We start from the raw sequence: 26658 nt of genomic DNA, 5'->3' as shown, positions 1-26658 counted from the left end.
GGACTCTACCCCTTTGGTTCCGTTGTAGGGGGCTGTGCTGGAATAAGGCTCCACAGTGACGCCAACATAAAGCGGGGGGGTCACGGTACGGTTACTCATGTTAACGCCGTGACCAGCAGCCCAGGCACCAAGTCGCACATCCCTGGGATAACCTGCCGGGAAGAACGCAAGAACAGATTATTATTTAATATTATTTCTCTTTTTATTCACTAACATACCGCTTGTAAAAAAAAAAAGCTCTCCGATTGAGTATCCCTGACGTCAACCATGGTATGAGCAACAACAAACACTATTATCACTTTCAACTACAGTGCTGCAGGATATAACGGAGCTATATAATCATTAAATAATAACAGCAACGCAAAATACTCCCAAATCCGGTCAAAATAAACCCATGGGAATCTTATGTTAACATCTACAAAATTTGGGATTACGAAGCCTCATAAATGTAAATTTAAACTGTGCAACCACACAAAGTTTCTTATTCATAAAACTGTCCATGACAGTCCCACTAAACAAGGATGCAAAAGTACTCTTGAGTAAAAAAGTACCGTATTTGCTCGATTATAAGACGAGGTTTTTTTCAGAGCAAATGCTCTGAAAAATACCCCTCGTCTTCTAATCGGGGTCGTCTTCTAATCAGACCTCAAATAGAGTCTGATTAGGAGACTAAGATCCAGATCCCCCGCACCGCTGCAGGGGACCTGGATCCTCCTGTCTCACCCCCCCCCCCCCATCATACACACACTTACCGGTGCTTCCTGCTGTATTGCCGGGGCAGCGGGTTGACGTCTACGCGATCCGCGTAGACAACGTCCGCTGCAGCCGGAAGGAGGTGTGGCTAGCAGCGGGGGTTGTCTGCGTCCGTCGCGCAAACCTTCCCCGACTGTCAGAGATCAGAGTTCCCCGCACCGGTGCGGGGAACTCTGATCTCTGACAGCCGGGGAAAGTATACGCGACGGACGCAGACAAACCCCCGCTGCCAACTCCACCTCCTTCCGGCTGCAGCAGAAGGCGACGTCAACCCGCTGCCCCGGCTGGAAGCACCGGTAAGAGAGGGCTGAGAGGGGAGGGGAGGGGAGAGTGTGTGTGTGTGTGTGTGTGTTAGTTAAATGGGGGTATAGGGTGTGTGTGTGTGTGTGTGTGTGTTAAATGGGGGCATAGGGCATTTCTGGAGTGGCGTTAAGGGGGCATTTAATAGAGCACTCTGCCTCCTGAAATGCCTTATACCTCCCTATATGCCACTCTGCCCCATAATATGCATTTTAACCCCCTAAATGCCAGAGTGGCATATAGGGGTATAAGGCATTTCTGGAGGCAGAGTGCTCTATACAATGCCTTTTAACTCCCTTAATGCCATCTGCCTCCTGAAATGCCTTATACCTCCCTATATGCCACTCTGCCCCATAATATGCATTTTAACCCCCTAAATGCCAGAATGGGATATAGGGGTATAAGGCATTTCTGGAGGCAGAGTGGCACATAGGGGGTCAAAAGGCATACCATGGGGCACAGTGGCATATAGAGGGTTAAAAGGCATATCATGGGCCACAGTGCCATATTGGAGTGGCAAGCCTGGGGGCAGATGTGCGTAACTGGGGGACAGGTTGGAAAATACAAGAAATAAAAACAAAAAAAATATTTTTCTCAATCATAGCTTTTATTAAAAAAAATAGTTTACATGAATTAACATTTACTGGTAAAACTTTTTTCCTTTAGGGTCGTCTTATATTCAGGCTTTTTCTTTTTTTCCTAAGTTAATATTCAGATTTTGGGGGGTCGTCTTATAATCAGGGTCGTCTTATAATCGAGCAAATACGGTACTTGCCTGCGGTAGAAGCTGCAGCCCTGTCGTTACCCAACTTAGACATCACTGATTTGCTGCTTGAAACAACCAATCAGTGGCAAGAAAGAACCCTAACTTCAATCAATGAAAGCACTTTCCCTGCATGCACACAGGGTTCACACCCTGCCCCAGTGATTCCTGGGCCTGTGCTGGAGCTGATAGCTGGTAAGTATATGCTGTGCGGGGAGATGCAGGGCATATAGCAGGGGGTGGGGGCAAATGAATTAAAGGGCATCTGATGGCTGGAGAGTCCCTTTAGTTCACCTAATATGGTACCCTTTTATACTGGAACATGTATTACTTATAGGAGTTCTCAGTTAAAGGGATGGCCTGGTTACCCTAGTGAACAGTGCACATACATACATATACACATATTGCATGCAAATGCATTTTAACAAGGCCCCAAATATATACAAATCTGTACACACAGGCATGTGTATATTATATAATATAAAAGCAGTTTATCTAAAAATAACAACAAACGTGCCTCCTACCTCCCTCTACGACCCCAAAATATAGCGCCACATAGTAAAGGGGTTAAGCTTCCAAATACTGGGGAGCTGTCCGTGTGAATATACACCTCCGTAGGGCAATAAGGATGTCAATTAACCGAGCGGCATTACCGCCGGAGGCTGTACTGTAACGTTTCCGCCTCTGGATGCAGGCTATATCAAGAACTGTGGCACCGGGCACCTGCCATCAACCGGGACAGCTCATGTGACAGGCTGCTGGACTCCGCCCGCTGATTCAGCTTATTGCTTTGATTGGACAGCCGCTGGTATACCTCGTTTATGATTGGTTCATGAGACTGCCATTCATAAAAGAGAACTAGGCGAGAACCTGCAGTTGGAACGTGTAATGGACAGCCGGGTCACGTGCCGGAGGATGTTGGCATGGCAACCATAGGGTTGGTAGATTCCGGAACCGGATGTGTAATGCAGGGTAAGGGAACGGCATGTACCGTCACCTACTTGTTGTATGCGTCATTGTTTGTGTCTGACCGCATATTTCCAATGTGTTGTCTATCAAATTTACTGAGGGATGTCCGCTTACCGTGTCTTTAATCTGTAATGGGGCATTTTTATCCCTTAAATTAGTTGCTATTTTAAGGTATTTAGACTGTAAGCTCCTCAGGACAGGGACCTAATTTCCCAATGTATTCCTACCTATTGTATCCCAATTAACAGGTCCGTAGATAGTTACTTATTACATGCCTTTACTTATTTTACCTCCCCTTGATTATACTGTAAACTGTGCAGTGCTATAAATGTTCAATAATAGAAATGTACATACGTGATAGGGATATTTCCGTCACATAGGCTGGCAAAGCCGATCATTGACAGTGTCCATTAGGTGCTGTCTGATCCTCACTGACAACATGTTATGGACACTGGCGTCCTCTGTATTGAAAGGTAAATATCTTATTTACATGTTTTAAATATATATTTATATGTTTTTATTGAATCCCTTAACCCATTCACGACCAATGATGTACCAGGTACGTCATGAAAAGATGTCACTAGAGGACAATGCTCATACCTGGGAACTCTTTAGTTTTGCCCAGAGACTCTGGGAGATAAGCTGCTTCTCTGGGTTGACACCCGAATCCTCCAGGTTGCGGGAGTGGGGTCCTGGCACGCCCCACTCCCCGCCCATTTCCCCTTTAAATGGGAGTGTTTAGCAGAGACATCTGTGGGCGGACTGCCGGAGCGCACAAGTTCCCAGGTATGACAGGCAAAAGACGTGTGTCCCACGACATCAGCGGGGCCACTCACCTGCATCCCGCAAGGGGAGCTCCAGGTAGCCGGCGCCAGATAGTTCCCAGGTTTGTCGAGGACGTACCTGGTGTGTCATTGTTAAAAAAAAAAAAAGTCCCACAATTGCGGTGATCACGTTATTGCTGTAGGTGACCCCATGATGAAAGCAGATCTTCTGTGCATGTGATCAGTGCTACAGCCAATCACCTGCCCAGATACAGTTAAATGACAACTTTTGTCTCTGTTTTCTGCCTCTGTCCTTTTCACTGTGCTTGTAAGCTGAGGAAAGACAAGGCATGGGTGTTAGTCAGGAACTAGATAGGGTTAGATAGAGGTTATTTTTTTAGATTAAAAAAATCTAAAATTATATAGGAATATAGGGTCTTATTTAAATCAGGCCAAGTAAATGAAAATGTGGATAAATAAACAAAAGCCCTGGTCCTTAAAACATCATAAACCTTGCATTAAAACATAAACCATGCAAGAGTAGGGTTTGAGTATAAAGAATATTTCTGCTGCAGAGTGATAAAAGTGAATCCATCAGCAATATCCCAACTGCTAGTATGGTGATTCTGCCACTCGTATCGCATTACACCAGAGTTACTTTTTATAAATAAGACTGCATTTCAGGTGTCCAAGGTGGGACATCTTTGTTTGACTGTGTGACCAGAGGCAGGGTGCAGTGAGGCCAGGGGAGGTCTGCCTGCGTAGGTCTCCTGAAGAGCCACCTTGTGGCGCCTAGCTTCATAGAGTGTTAGTGGCCATGTGGGAACTGTGATAGAGGTCTGTGTTGCCCCAGAACCTCCATTGATTTTACAGCTCCTCTGCTGGTCAAGGGACATCAGCAAAAGCGGCACGGTAGGGCAGTTGGGGGCGACAGTGCTGTAAATTGGGACTATCCCAAAAATAAGAGGACAGTTTGGAGCTATATGAAGACATTAAGTCTCTGAAGGAGATATTCTCCTGGGTCCATGAGATCTACCCGTGCTTATGGGTCACTTGCTGATGTCCTTGGACGGGCTCATTAGACAGCAAGAAATGTATTTTTACAAATATATTTACTGCAGATTTGTTTTAGGCTTACCTAACAGACCGGTTTTCAGCTTAGACAGTTGCTGTATTATTTTCTAAACATTCCCAACAATTCGATGTAAAGCACTATGCTGTATATATAACAGTTGTTGTTACATTGTTATCAGAAACAATCTGATTATTCTCTGTGTCGTCTCCTTGGTATATATGAATGCGGTATGATACAGGAATGCGTGTCTTTGCTTCCATGTTGCTGTTGGCGCTCTGCATTGTGTACACAGGAAGCAGCTTTGTGAATGGGTTGTGTGCCTGTGTGTATAATATCTTCGCTCTTCCCTGGCCAGGTATGAAGTAGCGTGGCTGTGTTGTCAAAATGTGCAATGACGTTGTTATTTGAATAGTATTTTGGTTTACTCTGCTAAATGTTACACTCGGTTATCCCAAAGTATTTGGTACCTTTAAAGTTGTGTACAATATAAATGTAACTGTACATTGTGTAGAGGTTCTTGGCAAGAAGAGGGTCGCAGCGAACAAAGACAGGAATAGGTAGGAACTGGGATCCAACTAAATAGTGTCACAGTGTATGAATGCCTTTTAAATAAGACACTTAGTACTTCCCACTTCCAGAGACATATGGGGGTGCTGTGTTAAATAAACACTTTGTGGTTTGGTGACACAAAACCACCAATAATTGTACCAATTGTAGGCAGGGCTGGCCCAAGACATAGTGCTGCAAAGGTCCAAGGATGAAATGCTGCACCCCACAACCATACCTGAGAACTCTCCGGGTTTGACCCGGAGATTGCAGTGTGAAGGACGCAAGATTTATAATTTAACAGGGACATTTCGCTATTATATGCATTAATTAATTAATACTTACCATGTGTACTTGTCTTGATTTTTTATTTTTTTTGCCCTGTGTATTGTACCTTTTCCCCGCCATTGCTGGTTGGGTTACCTATTCCTACATCTCTGTTACAGGCCACGCACGTCTCTTGCATGATGCTGTGCCGGCTCCTTCCAAAAAGTAACCATTGCTGGGTACAGCGAAGATGGCTCAAGGCACATGGTTTGACTCCAGACATGTTGATTTTGCACTGGCAGAAAATATTTGAAACTCACAAAGTCCCAGAGGCAAGGGAATCAAGTGAAATCATCATATCACATGCCCTGGGAGGCAAAACCGTACGTGAGACAACATTATGTATTAATGGAAGACATTGTAAATTGGGCGTTTATCCACAGGAAGTTAAATATGATTGAGTTATATATTTTTTTTTCTTAACCTGACTAAAAATGAGATCATTCACTAAATAACAAGTTGGTCATAGTTGTCAAGTGAGAATGCAAAATGTTTTGCTGTTTCAACACCGTCTGCATCAGAACTTGGGAGCAACCTGCCCAGGGCAGTTCCTAGAAGAGTGCGGTGCCCAGGGGGCGATTTAACTTTGGCTTGTCTCTAACAACCTATACAACTTCTATAACAGCCTCCTGGTAACCCGTCATCACTCAAGACCACTATGAACTCTCATGACTTTATTACGTAGCTTTCGTTGTTTGGGAAAGCCCAGACACTGAAGCCGGGTGGTCATCGTACCCGTGCACTTCAATGATTTGCTACTTTGGCCGTGCGGGCAAAGCGGCGGAGGGTGTTGGTTAATCTTTGTGTCTTCTAGATACTCATAGTATGTGCTTGAGTTCTATTTGAATGGTACAAAGTCTTAGCTACGGAGTTGGGTACCTTAATACTTACCATGTGGTGATTAGACCCCAACATTTTGTCCATCACATGCAGCCTAAATGTTTCTAAAATCACATGAAGGCTCATACAGCACTTTTCCAGTGAAGCATGGTATGACGCTAAGCGCAGTTTGTTGTTTCTTTTTCACATTGCATTTGTTCTCTCACCTCCAGCTTCATAGTATTCCTCCTTCAGTAGCCCAGAGGCCTGTCTCTGCTAGCCAGCTGGAGCACATAGAAAGCATGGGCCAGCAGCGCCTGAACAGGTAACATCTGAACTGTATAACCGTGACACTATAGGAGACCTGCTGTGTATCACAGTTTTGATAAACAATTCTTGACCATCGCAACAAAATCTTTCACCCAGGGCAAAACGTTCACCCCTTTTTGTTTCTCAGGGTCCCAGTCCAGTACGTTATTGGAGAGTGGGATTTTTTGGACATGACGTTGCAGATGCGACCTCCGGTATTTATCCCACGGCCTGAGACAGAAGTAAGTAGAAATACTTCCAGGCAGCCAGGGGGGAACAAAAGTCTCATTTTCCAACTCCAGAATGCTCCAAATTGCATGCAGTACACAAACTCCTTTTTAGTTTTCATTTAATCTACGCTCGCTTTTAATTCCATTAAGAAAAGGTTTAATTTGTGTAATCTTAGAGAGGTATGTTATGCCATACTTGCACTTAAATGATGTAAAAAACATCATTTGTGTACACAGTTGCGGTGTTTCGGTTGACTTGGTCTGTGATTTCAGTTGTGCTGGGATTACACAGGAGAGCCTACGTGTCGGATAACATGCCACATGCCCTTGCATGACACAGATCAGCTCTTGTCACGCTGGAAGAAGGTGCTATACATCTTGCTCCTCACACATATAAACATGTCTTGGGTCACAAATAAGCCCGTTTTCTTTAACCCCTTAATGTCAAAATGCATTGTTTTCAATGGGTTTAGGGAGCACCCGTTGTCCTTAAGGGGTTAATGTACAAACGTTTCTGTTTACATACATGTAGATTTAAACACAAAGTTCTTCCACACCAGGTACACCTTTATTTACAGTTGTGTTATTATTGTTAAATATATGCCCTGGTTTCAGGAGTTGGTGGGCTTAGTGCTTGCTGAAAGCCGAGGGCTGAAGAACTCCATGAAACCTCGTATTCTTGAAGTTGGATGCGGTTCGGGTGCAGTGTCTTTGGCTCTACTTCGCAATTTACCACAGGTGACAAATTCTGTTGTGTGTACAAATTTTGCGTGGCTTTTTTGGTAAGGGTCACGTAAAATGAAGAATAACCTCAAACCATCAGATTATGCCATTTTGGGGTATTTGACATCTCAGACAATTTGAGTGATGTAGAAAAGAGCTCCCTGTGCTAATAGCATCAGAGCCTTATTGACACTCCAACTTTTAATGGTTGTCTCACTTGGGGTTAATGTGAAGCAATCACTGTCCGACGCAAGACTACAACATGTGACCAAAATTACTCACATTCAGGACGGGATGCTGGGGTTTGTCAGTGAACCCCTTTAAAAGCCAATTTAAGTCAGGGGCTTGCCATTCATTTTTATTAATTTCCAAACAAGTGGCATACCTACATGGAGAGGATGGGTCCTAGGATCTGGGGAGGAAACCTTTTGATATCCGTTTTATATCACAAAGCGGGCTTGTGTATAATTGAGTCTTGGCATACCTTTTGGGGCATTTTTTTAGGTGGAATAATAAATTAATGAAAGTAGTGGTCACACCTCTGTACAAGAAGATAAAAAAAAACCAACATATTGGTAGGGCATTAACTCTGCGTAGGAGTCATGTTGTATGTCTTCGTGTAATGAGCAGAACCTTTGTAATATACCTTACAATGTAAGATCATATGCAGGAGAAGGTTGCAGATCTGGGCTATGTCTGGGTTGGAAAAGATACTCTGTCTGGGAATTTGGCAGGACGCCCTCTAAATGTCTGCTTTAGAGATAGCAGACATTCAGTATGATTGAGAGTTAGTAGGGACACCCATGGAATGTTTGGCATGAACGTATTCTGAGTTTTTGAGATGAGTGGAGACTTCTTTTATAACTTAGATGACGGACTGCTTTTGTGGATAGAAAGACAATTGTGAACTCCGTATGTCTTCATTTTGTAGTGAGGAAATCTACTATATGTTTATATTTAGGAATATTTACCAAACCTATATTGTGTATTTACTCTTTTATAATTGATTCATAGCTGGTTGGCCTTTTGTTGTGTTTGTTTTTTTTTATTTTATTTTTTTTGTCTCCTATATGTATTGTAGTCTCATGTTCTAGCCATTGATAAAACAGAAGCAGCTGTGAATCTCACCCGGGACAATGCAGAAAGGTAACCCATAGGAGGATAACATTTGGTGCAGCTACAGCATTTCTGCTCTTTAAAAGAAATATTTTTAAAATGATTGTAGAGAAAAAAGCATATGTTATGAAAAATGATTGTAGGTCTTGCATGCTGATCGCACTAAGCTACTAAAGGAAATTAGAAAGCAAAACATAACTACATGCAGGGGTAGCGGGGAAATATCAGGATTGGATACAGTAAGTAATATTTGGAGTTAAAGGTATAGGTCTGTGTGAAGTTATTATATATATATATATATATATATATATATATATATAGTGAAGCGTTGTAAGATTAATGCAGGTCTCTCCCATACAAACACTCCAATCCTTTTCACAGACTTGGGCTTCAAGACAAAATCCATATTCTGCGACACGATGTTATGTTAGGTAAGAAATCTGAAAACAACCTCGTATACCCTGACCTGCTTCCTCTTAACATGCTTTTTTAACCTGCCTCCTCTTGAATAATAAATGTTCACACTCACTGCTCAACAAGCAGGATCCTCACCGCCTCTTCTTCTTTTCTACAGATCCCCCAGAGCGTCTGCTTTCATGGGGTCCTGTGGATGCAATAGTTAGTAACCCTCCTTACATATTCACTGCTGATATGTCCCGGCTAGAGCCTGAGATCTTCCGGTAATCGCTTTGCTGATCACAGCATAGGTCATGTCGTGCAAATCTCTGCACAGTTGCCCTGATGTATGAATCCTTTCATCCCAGGTACGAGGATCACAATGCGTTAGATGGCGGTCCGGACGGGATGAATGTTATTCAGGGTATCTTGCACCTTGCACCACAGCTTTTGAAACATGGAGGGTAAGTGATATAATAAGTAGCACTTGAATTATTACAGTAAGAGTGGAACTGAAGCATTTACATTTGTCCTATGGAGGTTGGGTTTAATCATGTCTCTTCCACATAGGGACGTGTTCCTAGAGGGTGATCCTCGACACCCTGACATGATTCACCAGTGGTTGCAAAAAAATACTGGAATCCACCTGAGATTGATTAGTATGGTGCAAGACTTCTGCAAAAAGTAAGTATCTACTTAACCACAAGGAACCTCCTTGGTTTTACAGTCACCATCACTGCATGTCTCAAACTTTAGCCATCTTACCTAAGTGTCAGGAAGGATGTGTAGACTGATATAATACAGTACTTTTATCGTAGTGACTGATTCTGCAAATCACTACTATGCTCAACTACCTGCTACTACATCACAACCCTCTGTATATATGTGTCTTTTAGGCCAAGGTTTGTCCATTTGAGCAAAGACTGAAGTTGTTTCCTGCTATAGCTGAGCCGGTCCTGCCGATGCCATGTCTACATCCCCCATCAGCGGAGACCGGGATTTACAGGCAAAATCTGAACCCAGGTTAACAAAAATATGCAAGATACATAGCAACATGTTTTCATTGTGCTCTCTTTGGTTTACACAGTAACTAATAAAGTGGCCTTTATAACTTATGTTCTTGGAACTGCATTTTGGTTTAGGATCTCTGTATATTTTTTGCAATTCTGCGCTTTTTTATCACATTTGTGTCACGTAATAAAACCTGTTTTACAGATCAGAGGGGACTGAAAGGGGAATTACTTGTTCTCCACTTCTTTCTTTTAGGTATAACCTGCCATGCTGATATATATATATATATATATATAAGTATTAATGGGCAAAACACTGAAGAGAGTCATGCAAATGTATGACAGCTACATTTGGGATTAAGCATACAATTATCCGTTGTGTTGTGTTAATATTTAACACACTATGTTGCCATTTATAAATATTTGTGATAAGACTTTCGGCTGAGGTAAGGTATCCCATTATACGCTATTCCGCGTCCCGGGATAGAGTTTTCTATTCTAGTGAAACAAGAACAAGGATGAGGTTTTGATGAGAAAATTGGATATTAAAACAGGAACTTTTAAATTTGTTACAAATATCTTAAAAATTGTAACATTTAACACTAAACATTATGATGCCATTGTTTTCGTGCGTGTGTGTGTGTGGTGAGATGTTTCCTGATCACTTAATCTTGTTGACTCTACATTGTCATATTGACAATATAAATAATAGACTGTAATTTATTCCCTACCTGACATAAACTGTTGTCATTCTTGACTATGTTGATGGTAAATTCATTCTTAAGACTTACAATGTGCTTAGGCCATATAAAGTGACGTATACATTGTGCGTACAGAATTGCAAACTAATGTATTGATCAAGAGAAACTAGGTTTACAATTTGTTTTGAGTCCCATATTTATGACATCACCATTACACACCATGTGCAAATACGACACTAATGTAGTGGAATATATTTAATACATATAGCCACTTGGTGATAACCATACCTGGGTACGCTCTCCGGGTTTGCCTGGAGATAGCAGAATCCTCCGTGTCCCCGGAGCAGGGTCTTGACGCGCCCCACTTCCCGCCCATGTTCCATTTAAATGTGGGTGTTTCCCACTGACATCGGCGGGAACGCCCCTGACGTCAGACATCACGGGACCACCGCTGATGTCAGTGTGATGACCCAAAATGAGGACGAGGTCCAGGAAATGTATGCATTGTTAGTCTAAAAATGTTAGGTGCTGGAAATCTGATGATAGTTCTACTTTCCTACGCCCTATTTAGGAAACACTTTAAGAGGAAAAAATACTTAAGACATTCCAGAGCCAAACTTGTTCAAGTTTCAATTATAAAGTTTGTTGTAATTTAGACGGCCAAAAAAAAGGATGTTTCAGGCTGTTTATATAATATAAAGACAGATAACTCTGTTTATGTAACGTAAGCCTTTTTAGCACGATACTCCCAATTGAAACATTTGTAGTGTTTATTCACGCTTTAGAGACAAAAAAACAAATATTTGGAAAATGGTTTGAAAGTGGAATAAAAGCCAGCTGTTTATCTGCATAATGAGTTTCTATGTATTGTCCTGTTAACCAAAAGGTATCCACAGCTGTTTTAGCCACTGAGTAAGTTTTGGATTTGTACTCGTTTTGCTTAGTAATATTCTGAAAATCTGGATGGTATGCGGCTCTCGAGGATCGTCTTAGTCTTGGATCTCTAGGATATCAGTATTGTTTACTTTCCAACAGCCGCTTTTTTTTTTTTTTCTCCTCCATCACAGTCTAGTGGAAATTTCCAGTCCTAGCAATAAATTTCCACTACTGGGTGGCTGTAAAGATGAGACTTAATGAACCTTTTCAGAGTTCAGATTCTATGAAAGACTGAAGCAGGGGACCAACGTGTGCTCTCGCTGGCATGTTAAGGATCACATTCACGGCAACGTCTGCTGACCCTTGGGACTTACTCCTGGGGCAGTTTAAAGGAAACCTAAAACAGTATTTATCCCTTAAGAAAGTGAAAGTGTTCATTACGGCTTCATGGCTCAGCTCGCCTGTTTACTCTTCTGTTTTTTATGTCATAAATCTTAAAGGAAAAGCATGTATATTTTTAAGACTGTTTCTGATCTAGGGTCATTGAAGCATCTGCTACTAGATGATGTCTAGTGTGCGCCATTGTGTATGGTGGATTAGTTCTCTCCATCTGGCCCATGGCTGGCCCTTGGACGCTGGTGCCCTCCTGTAGCCCCCTGTTCTAAAGTGACCTGTGCCACTATGCTCGGTGGGTGGGTGTTTGCGTGGAAATCTCAATTTATTTGGTAAATAAGAGGGATTGGGTAGAAATAAAGGGAGTGTGGGAATGACCGTATTATCGTGAGTAGTCTATGCCAGGGGTGTCCAACCTGCGGCCCTCCAGCTGCTGCAGGACTACATCTCCCATAATGCTCAGCTAAGAGGCTGGCAGAGGAGTATTGGATATGTAGTCCCGCGGCAGGTTGGAAAACCCTGGTCTATGCTATCGTCAGGTTAACCCCTTCGCGACCTTTGCCGGTTCAGGACCGTCATAACAAGAAGGTCACTAAATGACCTTTGACGGTCCTGAACCGTCAAAAAATTAAATAAGCTTAGAAAGTGATAAAGGATCACTTTCTTCGCTTAAACGGCCTTGCTGCAATGCCTCGATGTCGAGGCATTCAGCAAGGCCGAGATCGGCATCGGGGGCCATGTCTGGCCCCTTCCCGGGGCGTCAACAGCCGCCATACATTGTATGGCGGCGGACGCCCGTTTTAAAAGCGTTTAGGAGGCGATCAACGATCGCCTCCTAAACTTAAATGGTGTCGCTGGAATGCCTCGATCAGGAGGCATCCAGCGACACCAAACACTTACCTCTGGGTGGGCTGTGACCGCTCCGGAGAGCGGTCACAGCCGCCGCTGCCGGTGATCTTCGCCATCAAGCAAGATGGCGGCGGCCCGGGAAATAAAACAATAAAGACGAAAAAGTTCGCTAGAGGGTCTCCAGACCCTCTAGAGAACTGGCTCCACTTGCTGGTTGAATACAGGTACTGCATTCAACCATGCAAGTCAATGGAGCCCAGCTTTCTAATCACTATGTGATTAGTAAAATATTCAAAAAAAATAAAAATAAATAAAAAATGGAAAAAAAAATTGAAAAAAAATGTGCTAACATTTAAAAATAATTATGCAGTGATGTCACTAGATGAACCATCCAGTACCAGCAAAATGTGTAAAAAAAAATATAAAAAAAGTATTAAAAAAATAAAATAAAATAAAAAAAAAAGTTTATTATTTTGAGCAAGTGCTAAAATTTCTCAAAAATCTCAACAAAGAGTTAAAATAAAAGCACTTCAAATACCCAAGGGGTGTCTAATATATAAAAAAAATGGCTGATGGGGTAAATTGGAGTGGCCTAGCTCAAAGATAGGGCATAGGTACAGACTGACCAAAATGGCGAAAAAAAGCGCACTTCCCAAATGTGGCATTTTAAATCTGAAACAACCCGACAAACCCATGCATGTCAGGTATCACTGCACTCAGGAGATGTTCCTGAACACACATTGGCGTGTTGTTTGACAGTGGCATATACCAGGACCTGTATATCTATAACTAAAGTACAATTTGTGTGAAAAAAAAATAAAAAAAATTACTATTACAAAGTTTGACAAAGTGTAGTTCTATAATTGGTGCATGGAAAGGGTTAAAATAACAGCATTTGGAATACCCTGGGGTGTCTAGTTTTCAAAAATATATGGTTTGAATGGGTTAAATTGAGTTAACCGGCTTCAAAGATATTCCAAAGAGGAGAGGGAGGCACAATGACCAAATGACCACCTGAATTACGCATGCCCCAAAAGTAGCCTTTTATCAGCCAAACAATCTGACAAACCCATGCATGTGGGGTATCGCTGTACTCAGGAGATGTTGCTGAACACATATTGGGGTGTTGTTTGACAGTGACATATACCAGCACCTGTATATCTATAACTAAAGTACAATTTGTGTGGAAAAAAAAATAAAAAAAATTACTATTACAAAGTTTGACAAAGTGTAGTTGTATAATTGGTGCATGGAAAGGGTTAAAATAACAGCATTTGGAATACCCTGGGGTGTCTTGTTTTCAAAAATATATGGTTTGAATGGGTTAAATTGAGTTAACCGGCTTCAAAGATGTTCCAAAGAGGAGATGGAGGCAGACTGACCAGATTTGTTAAAAAAGATTTGGAAATCATAAAACGCTGCTTGTACTTATTGCCCTATAACTTACAAAAAACAGCAAAAAAACATAAAAACATTGGGTATTTCTAAACTCAGGACAAGTAGTAGAATCTATTTAGCTAGTTTTTTTACTTGCTTTTTTAGGTGAGTAAAAGATTTTTCAAATAAAAGTCATAAAATGTGTTTTTTTTTCAATTTTTCACCATGTTTTTTTATTTTTTTTTATAGTAAATAAGATGATCCGATCAAAATAATGGTATCTGAAGAAAGCCCATCTTGTCCTGAAAAAAACAATATATAACTTATGTGGGTACACTAAATGGGTGAGGAGAAAATTACAGCTGAACACAAGCACCACAAAAGTGTCAAAACAGCCTCGGTCCCACAGGGTACAAAACGAAAAATGAGCCCGGTCCTTAAGGGGTTAAATGGTAGAGGGGGAAAGGAGAGACCCAAGAGCTCCATATACATTACGTATCGCCCTGTCTTAACTGTCTATTAAACATCCTGCTCATAAGAAGCAGCAATTTAGAGTACATGGTTTGTGTTAATTTTGGATATATTTTTGGCACGCTGTTGCAAAGTCTGTGATATACACAAAGGTTGCGTTCCATCTCGTTACTGCCGTGCCTTTAATCCATTTTATTTACCTTTATCTGTATTCAAAACTTGCCAGCTCTACATTTCACCTCCTCCCTTTTTTTTTTTTTTTTTACCTTTCTGCCTTTAGAAACATAGAAACAGGTCCCAGGGCGATCAAAGGTCCCTGTTTTCCTGATTCAGTTCCCAGAAATATATTTCCCAGGAAATGTCTACAGAATCATTAAGCCACAGCCTGTGCCGTTCAAAGAAAGCCTCAAGGAAGATGAGGCTGGAATTCAAGGCAACCCTTTAGATATTCAAAATCTCAAACATCTCAATTAGTGCTAAGATTTTATCTAAACATTATATATATATATATGTCCAGATGTCCCTCGCTTCTGTCACTGTTTCTATCTTATCACCTCTCCCCCATGCCCTTGTAGGCAGTGTATATTTCTGTTTTGCATTGTCTTTTCCTGGAACTCAGTGCCAAAGTCCCCCGTGAAAGGTATATCTTTCTGAGAAACACACAATGATGTTAAGGGATCAGCCCTAAATCTCCCGTTACATAGCGGACCTCAGATTTTGCGGTTCATGTGAGATCTAAATCACGAATCTGTTTGCATTTTTTTCCATTTATTTGTATAAATACAAAATCTTGTAAAATAATTATAGTGATTTTCTTTAATGGACTACATTAGATTAGATTGATTATATTTATATATATATATAATTTGTGTGCTTTTTTGCGGGTTGTATTTTTCACATGGTTATTTATTTACTTTGACGCCTTAACTACAAATGAATTGTAATTAATTATTATTTAAAGGACCACCTAGTGTTTCTTTCAGGGCTGTATCCGTGTTTTTACATGTTCACGTGTATTATTCCTCCTTGGTAATATTTCACCATTTACTCAGAGGAATTTTCCACTCGGCCCAATTTGTGTTGTTTATGTGATTAAGTATAACCGTCGCCCATTCTGTGAATGCTGGTAGTGGATTCCGCGTACACAGCCCACTTGCGGGTATACTTGTGAGTTTTTTTATGCTAACAGTACGGCTGCAAATTATTTTTAAAACAGTTTGAAAGAATGAAGAATACTTTAATGTCACCTATATTGTTTTGTCAGATACCTGGCACGTTTTTAATATCCTTTATAACATGAATATACAGCCAACTCCGTAAAAACATATTCACAAGAACAGCCGGTGAAGACGTCTGCATGGGAATTCTGTTTAATGGTTAAAGTGTTAGCCACAGCTCCAACTATTATTATATTTTTTTATTGATTCATATAGCGCCATCATATCTGCAGCACTGTACAACGGGTAATCAGGACATAACAAGTAACAACAAAAAGTATACCCAACTTTTCAGGGTCACCTTGCGGCACTCTGCTGTACAGTGTTGTGAGAGGGACACGTGGGGTCTGCATTGTAGATATGTTCTGCAACAGCACAGACCTCCATTGATTTGACAAGCCCCTGGGCCGATGGGGGGAGATCAGAGGAGCTCATCAACTTGTCCATGGCCGCCGACTACCAACAAAAACAGAACAGTGCATGAAAACAAGAGGTATGAAAAGGTGGGCTTAATCAACCTTACATTCTATAAAATACTATCATGTTTTTTATGCTTTGCTGGATAACATAAAACAGATTTTGGGGATAGATCCACTTTAACATTAGTAAGGATCCTGACGGATCAGACACACACACACACACACACACACAACATACCTCTCACCTATAACCTAAAAAAACAGTGATGCTAACAGAACATAATTGCTATTTTTAGTTCGGAAGGTTATGTGCCTTTAAGATTCAATTAGAAATTAGAATTAGGAGGGACGGTCTGTCTTTGGGAATCAAATCCCTCTGTCCCTCTTTCCTCCCCTGATGTCCCTCTTTTCTAGGAACTTAGAATGTTTGCTGGGTACAAATGTATCACAGAGTTCTTCAGTCATAAAAGTTACAACGATGTGCGAATAAACGGAAACAGTATTTGTGAAGTAAATTGTGTAAATAAAATACATTCTTTTTAATATTACTATACATAGTAAACTGTATATTTAGAATGCATTGGTCTTCTGAATGTCTTACTCCGTTGTATAGTTATTAGTAAGTCTCAAACTCACACAGTCTATCTTTAGCCATTAGTACATACAAAATAAAGCAAGGAGTCAGCGCACCGGCAACAAATACTATTTACAAGCGGCTATCGGAGGCATAAATATTGGGGATTCTGTCACACTTTAAGACCATATATTGCTAAGCCCCCCACTACGTCAAAGTACCCCGAGTTTGATGAGTCCTATCTACCCCTTATATGTGTGGACTGCTTACCATGGAGCTGAATCAGTGGGACTTCTGATGTAGTCCATTTAACTACTCAACAAGTACATAGTGCCATCGATGAAACCAGAAGTACCCATCAGTAGTGTTTGCTCGGTAAATTATGCTTCACTCAAGTTCAGCCTTTCCCACATCTGTTACTTGCTGTTGCTGTTGATCCAAAAAAAAGGCAAAAAAAATCCAGTTTGTAGCTCTTCCGATTTTGCAACAAACTAGGAAAAAAAATCCTTCTTGACCCCAGAAGGGCCGTGAAATCTCTCCTTGGATCAAGAAGCTAATCACATGCGCTCCTGGAGGAGAAGTGGCTGGGTCTTTGCAGTCCCTACCAGCGGCTACTTTTGCTGCATATGCCAGTGCACTTAATGAAGAATACAGACCATGACATATTAAGAGCCCATCCATACTTCATGGAGCCCACCAAGCTCAAAAGAAGAACTCTGGCCTTCACATGCATTTGTTCCCCAAGGCCTTGTTCTGAGATAGTAGATCGGGCAACATAGTGCGTAGTCTCCTTGAAACCTGATCTGTCTTTTTTTCCCCAAATTTCACACTTTCTTACGTCTCAGGATCTCCATGATTATTTCTCCCCATTGCCTTATATCTCCTCAGTTGTTAAGTTGCTGATTGTTGTTGATTGGTTCAGGCAGCCTTTCAAATGGTTGGTGAGAAGGGAGAGAGCTTTAGGACAGAACACGTGTCTATGCTGAATGACTCCTTCTCCCACGGGCAAATAACGTAAAACGATGGCTTGTGACGCTCCCGGCGCATTTTAAATCTATTGCTATTGGTTACCGTTCAAAATTTTGAATATAAACCCTACGCTGATTTCGGTTTCACGATTAAAATGGATAATTTATTGAAATATATTTAAATATCAGGTTTTCAGATCATAAGCTCGCATAGCGAATACATTGGCTTGTTATACCCTTTGACTGTAAGAAGCGCCGTGTAAACTATTGGCGCTGTATGAATAAAAGGTAATTTATTTGTTTATGTAGATGTTTGTGTGAAATATACTGATACATTCTGTTTTCACAAGCTGTAATTGCCACAAGTTTTAAGCACTGCAATGTCTGCTGAACTTCCTATATCACGGTGTCTGCATATTGACTGTATGGTTACAGTACGCTGCACTGTAGACTGTAAAGCGCTGAGTACACATGCAGGTCTTACCTAAAACAAAAGGGGTGGCCTATCTATATTGATTTTACTCGTGCAAATGTTGGCTTAGCGAGTATTAGTGCAAGCAGGAGAGGAAATGAAATAAAAGCCAAAACCTATAAGCCTTACAATAAACCCTTTCACTGCCACATTTCACATTATTTCCTTATATCTCAGACACCCCTTTCTGTCTGGTGAGGACTTGCCTGAGATACATTAACTGCTCCTGCTTCTGTTTAATTTAATACAAGGCAAATCATTGTGGTAAAGCTTCATGTGTGAGAGAAATATTAACCACCCACCATCTCTGGGAGAAGTGGTACCATCCCCTCCCCCCCTCCAGGAGAAATAGCAGTGGTTTGCCCTGCTATTGTGTCAATTCCCAGGAAAATTGGAGGGATTTTCCGTGTTCCTGGCTTCCTGGGAATAGCTACCGGCTCGCACTGTGATTGGATGGAGGGCTCTGCCTGGCCACGCCCTAAGCTTTATCTGGATTTCTTAGAAAGGGGCGAGTTCCGAAGAAGTGCAACAGAGGAGGGGGCGGGAACTGGGCCAGGCAGCTAACTAGTAATGTTGGCGCGGTTCTCTGAAACGAGTTATGTGACGCAACACAACGCTGATTTTCTCATTTTCTATGTAAAGCTGAACAATGTTTAACGGCACAAATATTTAACCCTTTCACTGCTGACACTGAAAGACTCAGAGCTCCCCATATACATACATATATATATATATACATATATATATATATAAATACTGCAATCCTCATTTTCTTAGTTACACTATAGGTATATACACACATAAGTATATATATATATATATATCACTGAGTATTCCGCATGCAGCAGATATCAAGACATACCGTAAATTCATTTTTACCTAAGTGATAATTCTTGAATTTCAAGGAACCGACTAATATTTATCGTAAGTATTAATACTAGGCATTCACACTATGACAGCATACGACAAAACTAGAATTGATGGCGCTACGGAATTTGATGGCACTATATAAAACAATAAATAATAATAATAATTGTCTTAGGAAGAATAAACTATTTTATTATATAAACAATAATACACTTTTGCAGATAATTTGGGGTTTTAAATGTAATTTAATATTTTTAATCTATTAATCATTATGTTTTTAAATATAATTTAAGACGAGTAAAACGTAATGGAAATGTTAATATTTTACTCAGTAAACTGTATATTTATAATGAATCTGTGTTCTGAATGCTATCAGTAAGTCACAAACTCACACAGTCTATCTTTAGCCATTAGTACATACAAAATAAAGCGAGGAGTCAGCACACGGGCAACAAATACTATTTAAAAGCGGCTATCCGAGACATAACCAATTCACCATCGTAACCGGAGCATTGTTTTTAAAATTGTGCAAATAGAAACAGAATGAGACGGAAGATAAGAACCATTCGGCCCATCTAGTCTGCCCATTTTCCCTGACGTAATCACTTGGACCTTAATCTGTCGTTGGTCCCGTGATATAGATTCAGGAGTCATATGCCTGTCCCTTACATGTTTAAATTCCCTCACTCTACCACTTCTAATGGGAGGCTGTTCCATTAATCTACTACCCTTGGTACAGTAGCAATATATCTCTCTCCATCTAATTCTCTTACCGGCCCTAATGAACTTTATCAGACTTTCTTGTCCCCTACGCCGCCACAAATGTCTGACTTAGGATATTTGTCCTTTAGTATTGTTTGTGACTTGCCGAAGGGAGTTTGATCCTCTCTAAAGCTCATCTTAAAAACAAAGTGTTAAAAAAAGTGATAGAATGCTTGCGGTTATTAAAAAATGTTTGATAAAATTAAACCACTGAACTAGCGCGTTATCCTCAATGTTGTGAACAAAAACATGTAATTAAGTTATTAAGAATGTAAGAAACATTATTTATACATATTTTGATTTTTTAAAGAAAATTGTATGTTGGTCCAGGAGCTGTAAATGTACATTTCATTATATTGGTCATTTGCAAAGTTGGTTTAAAATTTGCGTTGATCTGTTTTGCAATAATAATAATAAATAAATAAAATTAATATTCAATGACGTTTTATAAATAAAAGATGTGAAAAGAAATTGTACATATAAATAGAAGCACGTATTTATGCCATTGTGTGTCCTCTGTGCAGAGCCTGCTTCTCTCTACCACCCACTCTCGCTTTTCTCACTTTCTTAGAAAAGTGCAGAGGAGAATTTCCTGGTAAATTCCACGTTAAACTGAGAACAGAAGGGGGGGATGGGTTGAGTCTGGAAATGTACTGCAATCGGGTGAAATATAGGTTAGGGACTACTTCTCGTTGAAAGCAGTAGTCGGAGCATTTTGGGACAAATTGGGAGTTGCTACAAGGTGAAAAATTCCACATTAACTGAACAGTATATGGGACATCTGGTTTTTTTGTTTTGGTTTTTTTTTTTAAAGAAAATCTTACTGGAATTTTTTATATCTTCAAACCGCATAGAGTGACACTACTAAAAACTTTCATGAGTTGCTTAATTTGGGGAACTTGTGGTGCTCTAATCGCCTTCATAAAGTTCTCGTAAACACTAAACAGGACAAAATTGAAAGAGGGAGAACCCAGAAAGCTTTTCCGTCAATAAGGACTGAGTTGTCCTTGATGCTGATTACTTAAGGTGGCATGAAACGAAGTCCCATCGGTGATAAGATTTGGTGGGATATATCGATGACATTCTTGATCTTAATAAATAGGTTAGGTATAGATAAGATATTGTGGTGTTTGGTAAGGGGATTTATGGTGGGGGATGTGACCCTTGCGGATAGATGTGTATGTTTTAAGGTGGGTTGGAACAGAGGAGACTGTTATCACAGCAAGGTACTAAGGGGATATTTAATCATGCATTGTGTATTGTGATGCGAGTGGGTAGAGTACTCGTAGTAGCTTATTGGATATAATAGTTTCCTGGATAAAATAAAGACATAACAATTATTTAATATGAAATATCCTATTTATTGTAATCCAGCAGCCTGAGACACAACCCTGATTAATGGCAGTTTCAGTCTCTAAAGTGCTGCAGCTTCTGAAAAAGCTGTCTCTAGGAAGTTAGTGTTGCCATTTAAACCCTTCACATCCCAAAGGACTTGAAATTCAGCACAAGTGATTAACGTGCAGAGCAACACTCTGCAGCAGAGATAAATGGAAACATACAGTTCCCTGTATTCCGTGGTCTTCATTCTGCTGCATATGGCACGTTCACGTGAACAAGCTCTTCATCACACGTCATATTGTTAAGTCTTTGGAGGGGAAGTAGGAACAAGGGTCAGGACAGGCACAGTATCCATCGCTGGACAAATACAAAACCTCTACAAAAAAGTTCATATGAATAGACTTAAATAAATATCTCGAGTTTATACAGTCTTGGGCATCCTATGCCCATGTGTACTGTGCTAACATGGCACCTTATGTATGTGCAGTGTGTAAATAGAAGCAACAAGTCCAAATGGCTGACTGTCTAATGTCACTCAGAGCTTGAATGGGTACCTCTGTAGATATTCTACCATCCTTCTGGGCAATGGTAGTTCTGTTATGTCTGAGTCTGGAGCCAAGCTCCGGTTTATTTGCAGTCTGCACAGATGCTGTAAGCTGGGACACTGCCCTCGTCGAGGCAGGGGGTGCAGGAGCTTGAGGTGGACAGCAGCAGGTTCTTTTGGTGAGGTTGGCACAAGTGGAGTTGGACTGGATTCCCTGGAGGTTTCTTTGTTGCCCTCAGATTGACATGAGGAGACATAGTATTGCACCAGGCTGACAACATCTGGGAAGGACAGAATGCGTGGCTTGGAGAGGTAGTTGGAGTCAAGTCGGAAAAGGCTGTCGGAATACTCAATTCGAACATTTGTGGGTCCCCGGTTAGTCCGCACAGACAAGGTGAAAAGGTAGCTGGGGTGAGTGCTGTCTCTCACCAGGAAGAATCCCTCTGGCATCTTCTGTAACTGCTGCTTGGCCTCTGTGGCTGTGATAGAGCCCCAGTACCAACCTAATAAGGGTACAAACACAAGTAAACAGTAAGATAAACAGTTACACGTAGACAGGGAGTAAATTGTTACATCACCCTCTTCTATCAGGCATGTTAGTCAGATATACAGTTAGGACAGAAGTGATAGCCCTACATCGGGGCAACTGCAGCCCTCCAGTTCCCACCATCCTGAGCCAGTGTGGTGAAGTCATTTTCCAGCAAAGCATCTGGAAACACTGCATTTGTCCAGCCCTGATCTAGAACCGTGCTTGTCGATATGCCAAGACCTCTTACTGTGTCCCTGGTGCAGAATTTAGAAGGACTGAAACATTAAATCATCTTGGGCAGTACACCAAGGGGCAGGTGCAACATAATCGTAATGCTTGTATATCACTCCCTACTTAAATATCTTATGGGGTGGTTGTCTCCTCTTCCATGACTGTAATGACAAGTTAGTAAAGTCTGCCAAAGATGGGGGCACCAGAGATTCTAAACTGGGAATTTTAGTTTACGAGGGTCCAGCGGGTAATTGTGTTCCACCAACCCAGCTCTGAATAGATTTCTACCCATTAAGGTTCCTTCTCATCTACGTTTAATAACTTTGTTGCACTAACCACTTGATAAATGGTTTAGTTCTCCGTTAAACCTGACGTGGCCGTTGAAATTGGTTTATTGCACCCTAATTTTAAGCTTCCTCTTTTTCCCCCCATGATTCAGTGTCACACAACGGTAATTTCTCTGGCTATTAGGGCTTTTCTTGACTCACCTCTGCAAGAAATGAATTCACAGCTACACATTGTTTTATGTAAGTATAAAGTCTTTTACTAGTTTTCACCACTGTGTTTAATTGCCATAACGAGAAAGTGATAACTTTGCTCCTTCATGTTCTGCCTCTATAATCCATTTGTACCGTCTTTTCCAAGAACAACAATAAAGTGAATTTAGAAACTCACCAGAGTCTCGTAAGTAACAAAATGTCCTAGCGATGCATAAAAAATCTTCCTCCGGGTCTCTGAGCTGAGTCTGGGAAGGTGAAGGAGGCACATGGTTGTTTGATGTCCTTGCTGGTTCCTCTAAGGAGTACGAGGACTGTCCTGGACAGACTGGTGGGTTCAGAGGGTGCATGACTTGATCGGCTGAAAATCCTGGGACCCCCAAGCACGAAGAAGGTCTACAGGTCCTCTGCTCTGCCAACAGGCTCTGGGGACTGAAGAGATAAAGTAGAGTTACAAATTAAGCGTAATGGTTAAGGTTCTACGCAAATGTTTGAAAGTTAAAGTTGCTTTGTATTGTTCATGCGCACCCCGTGACGGCATTTAAACCTTTCGATTTCTAGGCGGTACTTTGCATACCTTTTTCACAGAAATGCGGAAAAAAAAAGTCTAAAAAGTATATTGCACAAAAATGAACCAATAATTTGTTATTTTTATCAAGAGAACATTTAACATTTCTTATGTTGCGTATGGTAATTACCATAGTATCATTTTTAATCAAATGTTCTCGAGTCCAGTGACACCGATTAATATACATTTGTATTAAAACCTAAAAAGTTATCTTTTTTTGTACTCTTCTTAAAGAAGAATGGAGTCATTTACATGCCTTACTAATGTTCTCAGATAACTTAGTTTATAAACCTTTTACAGGGAAAATGAAAACTATAGCTGATATATATATATATATATATATATATTTAAAAAATAATAATAATAATAATAACAAATATATATATATACATAGACGTGAACATTCAGATATTTACACTATCTGACTTTATTTAGGTAGAAACAACCATTGCTGTTGATAAACATAAAAATAGTTAAAAAGTATTTAGAAAACAAATCGCGAGTCATCTTTAGTAACCGGATTATAGGGACAGCTGTTAGATTTGAAGTCACCAAGAAGCATCTTACCCTCGCACACAAAGAATCATATCCGTCCAAGAGCAGCGAAAAGGCATAAGTCTCTCCAAGAGACAGCTTCTTTGTCTTGGGGCGGTCACTAAAGCGTGAAAATCCTCTTTGTATTCCGTATATATATCCTTATGAGCGGCGGCCACCTGCGTTAAATGTCTGCTTTGGAGCCACAATGTTGGGGAAGGAGGTCGGATCTCCTCGGCGGTCACCGTGTACTGATCGCACGTCTATGCATAAACTACGCTTAAATCTATATATAGGTCTATTGGGGGGGGGGGGTGTCTGTATCCAGCGCTCAACAGCAGAACTGAACTGATACAATTCCAAGAACTTTCCAGGAAAAATGGGCGGGGCCTTCCGATTCCACCAATAGGAAGCAGACAGAGGGATGAAAAGCTCTGCCTCTGATCACAGATGAGGGAGGAGTCTTGCCAGCTCTGGTGTAGATCCCTGTATGTACTACTACATTCTGAGGACTGGAGCTTAAGCCCGTTTGAAGGACAGAATTAGAATGATTTGCTGTAACAAAGCCCCAGCTTTGTTATTATTGCCTCTCATTCATAGAAAAAAAGATTAGTCTGAGTCATTGGAATTTTCTTAACTCATTCCTTGCCGGTGGCGTTTCTGATGTCATACACAGAAGCAGCTGCTGCTTTCCTGCATTGAAACATACCATTATTCCACGCGGCATTTATGCGATCTCTCTGCTTGCCCGGTGATGTCTCGAGCTCAGTGTGACGCATGCAGAGGAGCAATCGTTAATTTGTCTACGGAATTCGGGGAAAAGAGACTGATAACACTTAAAATGCAACCTTTGCCGTGTTGTCTGTTTTGTAGCCTCGCATGACCCTGCTGCAAATCCACCCTGGTTTTCGCTGCTTAGAACGATTACAGACCGATCAGATTCATTGCGGGATTTGTGCTGGATAAGAAGGACGGCGCTAAGAATGTAGTTCTTGTTCTGGGGAGGGGTAACCTTTGGCAGTTGAGCCGCTGTGTACTGCCACGTCCAGAAAATGCCCTATTTACCATCCCTGGAATTCTGGTGCCATAGGTCACGCAATCTCTGTCATAGCATATATTCTGAATTGTGTCTGTAAAGCAACTTGTATGTACATAATATATGCTTACACGTCAAAGTCCCACAAGATTAAATTTCACACGCATAAGACTACTCAAGTAACGGCATTGAAAGCTGCAGCCCTACGCAAACAGTGTTGAGGGCCTTATTCAGCATAATAATAAATGATTACAGAAGTCGTTAGCATCAGATGTCATTAGGGGCAGTTAAAAGGAGCATCACGCATGGGACGTATGAGCCTGTCTCCCCTCCATAGGTTTCCCTTTAGTCTCCCACAATGATGTGGACCATGTGGAGAACTTTAGAGAGCTGCAGCATGGAAGTTGTATGCAGGCACCGTTGCATTTAAAGACTCGGGGCTCCCTTATAATGCAGAGATTATGCCCCTGCCTGCGTGTACAAGTGAATTTGACCTCTCTGCTGGCTGAGTATTATGGGAGTTGGATTCCACTGTGGCCATGGTTCAGGAGGATATTAGCACCTGCTAATTTAATAAAAAGTCATTGATCGCCGACGTGCCAGGATCACATCTAAACAAATAATTCACGCTCTGCGCAGAAGAGACATTTTTGATACATTATAAGATTTATCTTGTGTATATCCAGAGTTATCAGGGGGGGTGTTAGTAATCTATAGATTAGATCTATAGATAAACAGCATGAGGTCATCATTTGAGGTCATCATTTGAAGACATGCCGTATTAACGAGGCAGGATATTTCAATGCGCTGTTACAGTAAAACAATGTGAGGGAACTCATGGAAAATATGAATCTTTACCCTGCCCTGCATTCTGAATCTCCAGAGGAAGTCGGTCCCAGACTTGTGGAGCAATGCTTGGGAAGAACACCAGCGCCAAGAGAAGAGGGATGGATTCCTGGCTGGGATAGGAGCTCCGAAGGGTCTTGTTGACTGTAACTGCCTACAAGGCTGAAAGGTCACCCCGTTTCTCACATAAACAGCTCCTCTGCCGTGTAATGTCGTGTATGGTATTGAGAAATGGGTCAGTACTAAAACAATAGACACACACCCGATTAACACAATGATGCAAAGCCTAGGGGCACTTAGTGACATCACATCAGTAGGAGTGACATCACAATAGGTTATGAAGAAATCGCTAAAATCGTTTACCGAATGAACTTAAACTGCAGGGAATTACAGTTGTCCCCAGGCACCCACCTTCCCAGTAGAGTGGAGACTGTTATAGCTGCAAAGGGGGACCAACTTAATATTAATGTCTATGTAGCTAGAATGCAA

At 41.1% G+C, this 26658-nt stretch overlaps 2 protein-coding genes across 2 annotated transcripts; one reads left to right on the top strand and one right to left on the bottom strand.

The window, feature by feature from the left end:
- The first annotated feature begins 4864 nt into the window (after positions 1-4864).
- On the top strand, positions 4865-10017 carry LOC149285412 (MTRF1L release factor glutamine methyltransferase-like). The gene is made up of 10 exons (XM_089495354.1): positions 4865-4927; positions 6550-6641; positions 6774-6867; positions 7471-7593; positions 8660-8724; positions 9076-9125; positions 9278-9374; positions 9459-9554; positions 9661-9774; positions 9987-10017. Exons 1-10 carry the CDS (start codon positions 4865-4867, stop codon positions 10015-10017), a joined length of 825 nt encoding a protein of 274 aa, XP_089351480.1.
- An 11902-nt stretch (positions 10018-21919) lies between these two features.
- On the bottom strand, positions 21920-24340 carry LOC149285411 (cytokine-inducible SH2-containing protein-like). The gene is made up of 3 exons (XM_089495443.1): positions 24321-24340; positions 23364-23617; positions 21920-22431 (listed from the first exon to the last, which is right to left on the bottom strand). Exons 1-3 carry the CDS (start codon positions 24338-24340, stop codon positions 21920-21922), a joined length of 786 nt encoding a protein of 261 aa, XP_089351569.1.
- Positions 24341-26658: the final 2318 nt, after the last annotated feature.

This window comes from Sceloporus occidentalis, unplaced genomic scaffold (assembly GCF_023333645.1).
Source record: "Sceloporus occidentalis isolate IW3139 unplaced genomic scaffold, rSceOcc1.0.p SCAF_79, whole genome shotgun sequence".
In the NCBI taxonomy this organism is placed as follows: Eukaryota; Metazoa; Chordata; class Lepidosauria; order Squamata; family Phrynosomatidae; genus Sceloporus; species Sceloporus occidentalis.
This window is presented reverse-complemented; position numbering and strand designations above follow the sequence as displayed.

Bases quoted from the DNA above. Each gene is read 5' to 3' on its own strand.
- LOC149285412 (XM_089495354.1), top strand. From the start codon at position 4,865: ATGCGTGTCTTTGCTTCCATGTTGCTGTTGGCGCTCTGCATTGTGTAC. The intron at 6,642-6,773 runs GTAACATCTGAA...TTTGTTTCTCAG, and splicing joins GGCCAGCAGCGCCTGAACAG to GGTCCCAGTCCAGTACGTTA. The intron at 8,725-9,075 runs GTAACCCATAGG...TCCTTTTCACAG, and splicing joins ACCCGGGACAATGCAGAAAG to ACTTGGGCTTCAAGACAAAA.
- LOC149285411 (XM_089495443.1), bottom strand. From the start codon at position 24,340: ATGATTCTTTGTGTGCGAGG. The intron at 23,618-24,320 runs GTAAGATGCTTC...TTATCTCTTCAG, and splicing joins ATGATTCTTTGTGTGCGAGG to TCCCCAGAGCCTGTTGGCAG. The intron at 22,432-23,363 runs GTGAGTTTCTAA...TACCCTTATTAG, and splicing joins TTGTTACTTACGAGACTCTG to GTTGGTACTGGGGCTCTATC.